The sequence below is a fragment of the Plecotus auritus genome, assembly GCF_963455305.1.
Source record: "Plecotus auritus genome assembly, chromosome: X".
NCBI lineage: Eukaryota > Metazoa > Chordata > Mammalia > Chiroptera > Vespertilionidae > Plecotus > Plecotus auritus.
In genome coordinates this window covers 115,271,108-115,282,461 of record NC_137784.1, presented here as the reverse complement: position 1 = coordinate 115,282,461, position 11,354 = coordinate 115,271,108, and the positions used below count along the sequence as shown (strand labels likewise).

Sequence of the window (11,354 nt, the reverse complement as noted above, 5' to 3'; positions counted from 1 at the left end):
TTCTTGTCTTTCTTTGAGAAAGACACAGAATGTTTCGCCCCCAGACAACTTGTTTTTCCTAGAAATTATACATGTCGCTGAAAATGAAGTGTATAACTTTTAATTGGGCGGATATTTATTGAGTTCGTGCTAAGTGCCAGGCACTGCTCTGGTGACTCAACTGTCAACAACACAGGTACAGCTCAGGGGATACACACTCATGGTGACTGGGAAATGATAGGGTGGAAGTACTGGATGCTGGCCAACAGCAGTTCTCAAATTTTTAAATCTCCGAACCCCTTAACATGCAAAAATCATTGAAGACCTCTAAGGGTTTTCGTTTATGTGGATCATACTTATCAATATTTGTCACACCAAAATTAAAACAGCCATTTTAAATTATTTATTAATGCCTTTAAATATAATGAACCCATTATGTGTAAACATAAAGTTGAAGGTGGGGAAAAGTGTCCCAAAAGAAATAATTTCTACTATTTCTTTGCTTCTAAACTTCCTGATTCCCCAGTTACTAGCTGTGTGAATATGGTTTCCACCATAACAATAATTTTTAAATTGTATCTTGGGTTTTTGGTGTGTTGTTTCAATTGCATTTTTTTAATGAAGTTCTTGTGTTAGGAACTATTGGAGAACTGAACTTGCATGCATTTTTATAATATAGATAACATGAGTTGTGTTAGGCTCATTTAAGCATCGCTAAATATTTGTTCCTGGATCCAAAAATGGTATACAGCTGTTTTCAGCAATGTGTTATGGAATACTTTTCATTCCTGGGTGAGCATAGGTGATAATATGCTACATAGCCCTACTGCATGTAGCACTCTGAGTGCCTGCTGTATCCACAGGCTCCTCTGAGTAGGTGGTCACAAAGGTTCCTTATGCCTATGTCCCATGTGACCCAGCCACCCTAGCCCAAAGGCTATCCAGAGGCCTGTGAAGTGACTTGGCAGGGTAGCCCTGCATTCTAGACAATTTGATGAATTGAGCCAATAAGAGCCTCTCAGTGAGAGGAATGAGTCTGGAACAGACAGGGACATGGTCCAAGTAGCACAGAAGCAGGGAGGCTCATATAGGAATTGTAATAAGCAGAACAGAGGCCTGCTGTGAAGTTTCCCAGAGATGAGAGGAGTAGCTGACACAGTGACAGAGGGTCACTGAATCACTGTAATAGTGGAGTTGGAAGCTAAGCACACTTGTACCTAAATGGTATTCTATTTGACCATAAGACCTGACAGTTATTTTTTAAACAATGCTATTGTCTGTATGAGGCCTGGCTTCTCTTTGTTCTTATTTCCCTATGTATTCGTAGAATTAACTACCTAGTAACCAAGGTAATCTGGAAGCATCTCTGTCTTGGTAACCTGTCTTTTTCAAGATTTTTCACAAGTCACAGAAATACTCAAGATTACAAGCAAAAAGGGGATTCATTATTATAAAGATAGAGGATAGCTCCTGAAACTCCAGGACCAGAATGTAGATGGGCCACATGAGCAGCTGCCGAACCCAGGAAGCTAAACCTATCTTGGAACCCAGACAGGTGGCTTATTTCTGAATATCTTCATTCTTCTGTCTTTGACCTCTGTAAGTGGTGATCTGTGCTGTACTCCTGGTCTGACAGACCACGACCTTCTTGGTAGATAAAAATGCATTAACCTACAAAAGCAGAAACTGCTTGGCCAGAGAAGTCATCTACCTGGCCTAGTAACTTTTTCTGGAAAATTACTGAACTACACCAAATGAGATTTATTTTCATGGCCTTTTCAAGCTCACTCTATTTGGGGATTTTTCTGTCCCCACTTCCTATAGTCTCAAAACTTAGTGAAAATAAGTAACTCTTTTTGACAAATAATTGATGGAATTGATGGATCCCTGACCTAAAGTGGTTATAACTATGGAAATTCTTAAACCCAAATTTGCTATTTTCAGTAGATATACCATGTTTAATGTTTTGTGGCACTTTCAACTTCATTGACAATTACTCACTGAACATTTTGGTTATACCTAAGTCTGTGCCTTTGTTTTCCTGCATTAGAGCATATTCTTATGGTCCATTATTCTTAGTCGTGGTCAGGGCAGACCCTGAGCAAAACTGAGAAGTATATAAAATTTTTTTTTCTTTTTTTAAAATACATTTAATTGATTTTTTTTACAGAGAGGAAGGGAGAGGGATAGAGAGTTAGAAACATCGATAAGAGAGAAACATCGATCAGCTGCCTCCTGCACACTCCCTACTGGAGATGTGCCCGCAACCAAGGTACATGCCCTTGACCAGAATCAAACCTGGGACCCTTGAGTCCGCAGGCCGACGCTCTATCCACTGAGCCAAACTGGTTAGGGCTAAAATTTGTTTTTCATGTGTCCCATCTCTCCCCCCATTTAGGACCCTCTCCAAAGAAATGAAATCTTCCATCATAACATTTATAGCACCATAATAGGCAGTGTGAAAGACAATGTAGATATTGGAGCCTACTTGTAAGGTTAGCCCTGACAAGGATAATATGTTTTAAAAAAAGATCACCCCCTAAAAAACAAACAAACAAACAAACAACAACAACAACAACAACAAAAAACACCACAAAGCCACAAAGTTTAATCCCAATTCTTTAACTCTGGAAAGGAGACTGATGCCCTATTAAACTAGGGAATTATTTTATATCAGGTCCATAAGTCACCTTGGGATTACTTAGAATGAAGAAAATGAAAGTTCTTTGAGCTCTAGTTTTATCAACTGCTAAAAGGCACTCTCTCTCGGCTTTTATAATCTGGTACCTATATCAAGTTATTTCTAAAATGTTGTACTTAGGAGAGTAAAGATGTAATTTTTACCCAAAGTGAGGAAAACAGTAAAATATTTGGGAGCTTTGTGACTTTAAAATAATTTAAATTTTGGGATTAAAGTGTGTTCCCAGATATATTCTGTCAGAAATATTGTTTTTAGAACATAAAGTTACACAAAGTTATTTGAAACTTTAATATTTATTTGTTCTGCCCCACTTATTACAATGTCCAACTTAAAACAATACTAATACAATAGTGGCACCCTCACTTAAGTAAACCAATTACAGAAATGTAAAGTTTAGTGGTAATATATATATCCCCTTTTGAGCCATATTATCCAAAAGTTTACAATATACAGCCATTTAAAGAAAGCTCAAAAGCACACCCGAAAATCAAGTTTTTGAAAATGCAAATGTAGCTATCTCTAGTGTCAAACATATGCTTTAAATTACTCCAAGAAAACATTCTCTGAAATCACAACTCTAAATCTGATGTCTACTGACAAGTTGTTTGAAATAAAAATGATTAACAAGTTTATAGCGATAGCAAGTAGGAGCGGAGGGTAGAAAACCAGAACCTTACATCTGATTTCCAAGGGCAGAGATTAAGTAGGTCATACTCTTACAGGACTTAGGCACCCCATCAGCTTTAATGAAATCAAGCAGGAAGATGATCTGATAGTTAACAACTGCACACCCAGGTGTTAGGGATTTCATGTGTACTTCTGCATTTTTTAGAAAGAGGGCACTGCTTACCAGAAAGAAATGAATTTCCTTAAAGGAAGCTTTCAGACAGGCAGGCTGGCAGATTTTTTTAACGGGTTTGTCCTTCTCTGGGGCTCTCAAATGACACCATAAATGTGTCCACTTATTCTGCCTGTAAAGGCAAGTTCTTCAGTATTTGTGAAAGAAAATGCTGCCCAATTATCAACCAATGGTAGTTTTAAATAGAACTACATTAGGTCAGTAAGTGTTGACCCAGTAAGGCAAGCTCCTTGTCCCAGATCCTTACTCATTACCTTATACTCACTGACCCCAAAACATTTTCATTGCAAGTGCTCAGGTTTAGTTATATTGGACTAGAGATTAATAGAAAAAGGCAGTCAAAAAAACCTGTTAAGGTTTATTTTTTAGGACTTTTTAAAAAAATGTATTTTTATTGGTTTTAGAGAGGAAGGGAAAAGGAGAGAGAGATATAAACATCAATGATGAGAGAAAATCATTGATTAGCTGCCTTCTTCACACACACACACACACCCACTGGGGATCGAGCCCACAACCCCTGCATGTGCCCTGACCAGGAATCAAACCATGACCTGGTTTATAGGTCAACACTCAACCACTGAGCCACGCCAGTTGGGCAAGGACTTTGCTTTTTAAGAAAAGTGCAGAAGAGATGTTTTTTATCCCCTTTTCATATGCAAGACATAATGTCTAGATTTACAGCACATAATAAACACAAACACAGTTTATGAAAATCACGGGAATATATGAGTAATTAAAAGCATTATAGATGGGATGGAAACAAATTAGATTTTTAAATGTTACCTTGTTTGTTTTACCTTCCCTTCTATGCAAGCTCCCTTAGGACACACTGGCATATATAAATGTATCTTTCTAACCTAGGGGGCTTCATTTTATTTAGAAAGCCCAATAACGTTAATATTTGTACATTTTAAAAATCATGGTTTGTCTTTTACTTATAAGGGACCTTCACTCCTAAGATTTCAACACAATTTACAAACAACAAAAATCCTGACAACATACACCTACGCACAGCTCAGAATCAGATACACATGCTGGCAAGAAAAAAATACCAATTTAATTTAAAAGCTAGACTTTGTCATCTTCCTTCTTCACACTACACCCAGTGAACAAAGTCACACTAATTTCAGACACCTGCGTGCTCCCAGCACAGGGGACCCTTCCCATCACAGACAGGTTGTCAAGAGGGGTATCTGCAGGAGGAGGGTCAGGCAGCTCTGCCTTGCAACAGAATAACTGAGCTTTAAAATGCTTCTGGAAGGTTTTGCTCAGCCAGTAAAGAGCAAAGGGGTTTACACAAGAATTGCTGAAAGCCAGAACCCGAGAGAAAATGGTGATTACAAAGTGAATGGCAGAGGGGTCCATGTAGGTTTGATAAGTGAATGAGCGGTAAAGATACAAGAGGTGATTCGGCAACCAGCAGAGAGCAAACAGAGCCACCAGCACCAACACCGTTTTGGCAATTCTCTTCCGGGATTCAATCTATAAGAGGGAAGAAAAATGGCAAAAGAAAAAAAATTCATTTAGCTTGAAGATTTAAAAAAGCCATTCTCTAGATTTACCTAGAAATTTGTAGTCAACAAGCTGATGTCCCTTTAAACATGCGTTTATGAGATAACTGCCTGGGATGTGTGGGAAGGCAGCCTGTGGCTATAGAATACACATGGTAACACATGATCTTGGTTTCATTAGCTCCAATTCAGAGACTCCCACCCCTGGTTTTGACGTACTCTAGGATGTCTCCAATGATCTCAAGAAGTGTTATGGAATTTTGGAAATTTTAATTAAATTAACAATAGAGAGAGATACTATACAAGACTGCTTTCACCATATCAGTAGAGGCTGACTAGGTTAGAATATTATTCTGGGGTTTATGAAAGTTGCCAAGTTGATACCAAAAACTGCTTTTAATCTGTAGGAATTCTAAATATATAGTCAAAGGAATAAATATCAATGTTCCTCCTTCATATGTGAAAATAATCTTACACCTATTTAATTTATTGACTTTGAGAAAGAGAAAAAGAGAGAGAGAGAGAGAAACATTGATTTGTTGACTATGCTCTAACCCAGTGGTAGGCAAACCGTGGCTCGCGAGCCACATGCGGCTCGTGAGCCACGGTTTGCCGCTCTGTTGACTAATGAGTTTGCTGACCACTGTCATATACTACTCTTTACCTGTTTGCATGCAATATGCCACAATTGCCTAATCCTCACAGCTCCCAACTACACGGTAACATTTACCAGTGGTCGGCAAACTCATTAGTCAACAGAGCGGCAAACTGCGGCTCGCAAGCCGCATGTGGCTTGCGAGCCGCAGTTTGCCGACCACTACTCTAACCAACTGAGTTAGCTAGTCAGGGCCAGTCCTACACTTATTTTAATAATACATTATACTATTTAGGCACTAAGAATTGTCCATCAACATTCATCATGAGATAAATGAGTGATGAGAAATCTGTGGTGATTTGAATCCATAAACAATTCTATACTTATATGTGACTCGCATTTTATGATATAACTAGAGGCCTGATGCACGAAATTCATGCAAGAGTAGGCCCTCGCAGCCATGGCTGCCTTGCAGCCCCACCCCCCCGCCACTGATCTTTCCGGAAGGTCCTCTGGAAGGTCGTTCTGGAAGTTCGTTCTGCCGTCTGGTCTAATTAGCATATTAGCTCTTTATTATATAGGATGGCAGAAAGAACATGACTAAATTATCTAGAAAAATATAAGGTAAACTATGTTTATTTTTCCTTTCCAGTGAAGAAGTTATTTTTATTTCCATCTAGGAAAATTACTGTAGAGTAGTAGTGTTCAACAGAATATAATATAAGCCACAAAATAATTTTAAATTTTCTATAAGTCCCACTTAAAAAAGGTTGAAAGAAATAAGTGAGGATAACTTTAATATTATGTTTTATGTAACCCAGTATATTTGAAATATTACCTGATAAATGTATTAAACAAACTAATATCATCCTAAGTAGTGAGGTTTTTTAATGTTGTAAACTTCCAGCCTTTCACAAAAGTTTTTTCTCTAATCCCAAAAGAGTTCTTCTTAGCTGTCTTTTCTCCTGATTCTCCTGATTCTCTTTACAGTTCTCTTAACTATCCCATCTAATAAAGAGGGAATATGCTAATTGACCATCACACCCTCACAAAGATGGTGGCACCCACAGCCAATAAGGAGGAAAATGCTAATTGACTGCCACACCCTCAAAGATGGTGGTGCCCACAGCCACAAGATGGTGGCACCCAGTCCCCTCAGCCCCACCGGGGACTGGGTGCCAGGCACTGAGTCCCCCAGTCCTCTCAACTCCCCAGCTGCCCAGGGCCTGCCCAAGGCACAGGCAAGCCTTGGATGGCAGCTGCTCAGCCGACACCTGAGGCACAGGCAAGCCTCAGGTGGCAGCTTCCCAGCCACCCAGGGCCACCCAAGGCTCAGGTAACCAGGGCCGGCCGAGGTTTGCGCTGCCGGCAGTGGCAGCAGCAGAGGTGTGATGGGGGCATCACCTTCCCCTGATCGCCAGGTCACCTCCTGCCCCTAAGGGCTCCCGGACTGTGAGAGGGGGCAGGCCAGGCTGAGGGACCCCCCCTCCAGTGCATGTATTTTCATGCACTGGACCTCTAGTTAATAAGAAAAATGAACCAGATGAAATGAAGACATTGCGTGTAGTCACAGAGCAAAGAAACTGTTCACATGGGCATTAAATATGCAACTTTAGTCTTATGAGCACCACTGTTTAACTATCCAAATGAACCAGCTCCAAAAAAGGCGCTGAGCTCTCTGCAAACATGTCAAGAGATAAATGGAATCTTCCCTCTCTCCCAAGAAATATAGAAATCCTGTTGCATTTTTAAAAATGGAACAATGTTTTGGCAACACTCTTTTTATTTATGGGAGGAGAGCACACCTGGGTTTTGCAATAGTCTTTTTTTTTCTTTTAAAACTTTCTTGCTATAGTCATAAACAAGCATCTGTGAGTCACTGTGTTCTCTTACCACTGGCACTTCATACCGGCAGACCTCAGTTTACTCATCTGTGTGTATGTGGTTTGCATTGAATAATGTTATGGCTTCTTGCCAGTTCTATCATCCTGTGTTTTTCTATCATTCTGTTACACTTTTTAAAACAAAATATACTTCTATTTATAGAACCACCTTGTACAATGTTCCTCATTATTCCATTATGTAAATAATTTTGACTGCTCCCCAACTTCAGCTATCCTTTTTCTAATAATAGTAGTTCTACCATTTATTGAATTCTTACTATGCACCAAGAACTATGCTAAACATTTAATATAGAACATCCACTCCCCATGTTCATTTTACAGACCAGGAAACTGAGGCTCAGGGAGGTTAAGTAAGTTGCTCAAGATCACTCAGCTAGTATGTGATAGAGCTGGAATTAAATTCTGGGTCTGACAGACTCCAGAGCCCATGACCATAACAAAATACCATACTGCTATTGTATTTATTGCTCACAGGTGCTAAACTAGGACCTTTGACTTATAAATTTATGCATGAGTCCTGATTAATACACACCTGCTTGCGGACATGGCTTTGTTCTTCAGTAGGTATGTTCAAGGTGCTTTTGTAAAGAGTCTTAGCAATCAAAGAATAATAAACAGAAATAATAGAGAGTGGAATAATGTAGAGCACTAAAAAGCACAGCAGAGAATGTATCTCTTGCAGGAGCCTCTCTGAATCAGGATAAGAGGCACATGATTCAAATGTCATATTTTTGCTGGGATTTCGAAAAGTATATACATTTGAAAATATAGCCTCTGGTAGAGCAATTAACATAGACATGATCCAGATGCAGCCAGCTTTGGCACAGGTCTTCAGGATGGCATTGGAGGGCTGTCGCTCCAGAGGCTTCACGACTGCCTTGTATCTAGGAACACATAAGCAGAGGCAAAGACCAAATAAATATCAAAATTACAGACTGTCAGGGTTAAAAGTGGTCATCCAGTTCGATTCCTATCTGAATGTATATAACTAAGCCAACATTAACCACCTGGAATTAGTTATGGTTTCAAATACACATAATACATCCCAGTATTTTTTATTTGTGTCAATCACCTTTTCCCTTATTCACCAGTATGAGATATTGCAGGTTTGCAATTTTATAATTTTATGTGTAGGTCTTTTATTTAGTACAAATAAGTTTTTTCCAGCATGATTTTATGTGTGATTGAGAGTAATTCATTACCTGTGTATTACCTTAAGTATTCTAAAATACTTTTTATATCAGTGACTGATGTTAAACCTAATTCTCCTTTCTTCATGAGTGAGCAGTCATGGAATTACTAGGAAAGCAATTTCACGAATTTATGCAGTAAAGAGGAGAGAGTTAATTTCTTCCCTGTTGAAAAGTGCTAATTTGTTGCCCAAGCCTGTTGTAGGTAGATTTGGGGCAAAGCGAGGGTGAAATCAGAAGCCCTGTCTGTGCCCATGCAAAGATGCCTCTTTATTCTGACATATCCACCTTAAAAATCTACAGCCTTTCAATAAATCTGTCCTCAGATAGAATATAAAAAATCAGGATAAAAAAAAGCATCAGGAAAGCTTTTCCTCCTCTCAGATTCCAGAATCTGAAGAAGCTATTCCTTCTGGTATTGCCAGGCATTGATTACTTATCGGCTTCTTGCCAACTTTCTTAAGCATCACTTTGAACATTTAGAGCCTCAATTTTGTTCATGTTTTCAGTTACCATTCTACAATAGGAATACAGAAAAACAATACTTGGACTGAAAATATCCTAACAGAGCCTGAACACTCTAACTGCCAGAGGGTCTCACATGCTTTATACATAGAGATCTGAAAGTTAAACAAGATTAATTTATTTCTCTGGAAACGACAATGTCATTGAATGCCTAAAGAGAAAACAAATACAATTAAGTGATGATATTACACTGAGTTATCAGGAAGCTGAAAACCTCATTGTTTTTCTGGCACTAATTAATTTGATGAATTTAAAATAAATTAGATACGTGTGTGTGTGTGTGTGTGTGTGTGTGTGTGTGTGTGTGTGTGTGTGTTTGTTTTTACTGGTCTTCCGGTAGTCAGTAATGCATATGTGGTCAATTTCACACTTAGGCTGATTTTTAAATGTTGACAATATTGCACCACTAGGCTGCACTAACGTATAAAGCATGAATTGTTTTTCTTTTACACCTGAAACAATTTTCCGTTATAAACTGGGGGGGGGGGGGGCAGGGGGCATCGTTCACATATTCTTTCAAGCAAACAAATTTCACTTCAAAGTGAAAACATTATCTCTAAAACATACAATTTCAACCTCTCCTCTGATGCTAACACAGGAATTTTAACATTCTTACACCAACTTTTATTTAAAATGCCCCCAATTTTCTATCTTACATCCAGCTTACAGTATGAGAAAAGCAGAGTAGCCAGTGAATGCTAAGTACAAGCTTTCCTTTTTTCATCTCATTTCACACTCTGGCAAATATAACTGAGAAAAGAAACCCACCTGTCAGCGCTGAGAATTGTTAAGGTGAACACTGATACACCAACAGAAGTGAGCCGAATGAAAGAGAGCACCTTACATCCAATTCTTCCGAACAGCCATCCTTCTGCAAGGTAATGGGTTGCATCCACGGGCACACAAGTTAGCAGAAGTAAAAGGTCTCCAAAAGCCAGGCTAGTGATGAAAATATTTGGAACAGTTTGCATGGATTTAGTCTTGAAAAAGACTTTGATGAGAATAGCATTTCCAAGGATGCCCACTGAAATGATCACAGCATACGTTATATAGATGGCACACAATGCTTCTATTCCTGGAGAGTTGTCTCCGGTCCATCCTTTATTTTTGGTATCATTAGGAACAACAGAGCTGGATGATTCTGTGTCATTTGTAATTGAAATGAAAGTCTGATTAGGTGACTGAGGCTGTCTTTGAGGCATTTCTTCTGAAGATTATGCTTTTAATATTTCTTCTGTTCAGTTCAAGAGTGGTTGACTGTCACGTCTAATGCCCATGTCTAGTCATGAGATGGTAGAGGAACACAGCAGAATGGCAAGCAAATTCAAGACATCCAGATACTGCTTTCCTTCAGTTGTTCTGTGTCTCCCAGCATGCTTGGCTAAGTGCTTACGAATCTGGCACTGAAGAGTCAGAGGTGGAGGAGTTTTATTGGCGTTTCTGTGACAGAATGAGGGGGGTTGGGAAATGCTCTGCAGTTGCTTGTTCTTCCCTGTTGGGGAATCTTATGAATAACAAGATAGTATAGAATAATACCTATTGTTTATTAGAATCACTCTGTTTTCATATTGAACCACAAAAACCTATATAGATCTTGTCACTTTTCTACTGGGGCTCATCATTCACTTTTCTGCAATCAGAAGATGGTCTAATGCATTCTTTTACATGATAAATAAATATGTATGTCCCCTGAAGCACAAACTTGAATCCACTTCTCCAGATTTCATATTAGTGAGGTGCTGAAGCAAACATCACTCATATTTTGACAGGGCTGATGTCACCTCCAAGGAGGGATAATTCAGGTGACCTGAGCTTATCACTTAGTTCTGACACATGGTAATTCCCAACTTTGTGCATATTACTTGGGCTGCACTGCACAATTGCAAAGCAACCTTTATGAGATGAAAATGCAGGCAAATCACCAGTTTCTTTGTCCCTAAATGTCCTAACAAAACAGTTTTTACTGTTTGACTGTCTGTTTTAAAGATATTTATTTTTAAATGCTTTTTTGCATTATTCTCTTTAGAAATGGTTACAATGAATCTGCCTTGTTACAAAACAAAATAACACAGAACACAGCTTAAGGTTCT

The 11,354-nt window shown here is 38.9% G+C and overlaps 1 protein-coding gene across 1 annotated transcript; it reads right to left on the bottom strand.

Annotated features, from left to right (window-relative positions):
• Nucleotides 1–4,607: 4,607 nt before the first annotated feature.
• Nucleotides 4,608–10,466, bottom strand: BRS3 (bombesin receptor subtype 3; the record flags this gene model as incomplete). The annotated part of the gene is made up of 3 exons (XM_080652917.1): nt 4,608–5,021; nt 8,082–8,433; nt 10,033–10,466. 3 exons carry the CDS (start codon nt 10,464–10,466, stop codon nt 4,608–4,610), a joined length of 1,200 nt encoding a protein of 399 aa, XP_080509043.1.
• Nucleotides 10,467–11,354: the final 888 nt, after the last annotated feature.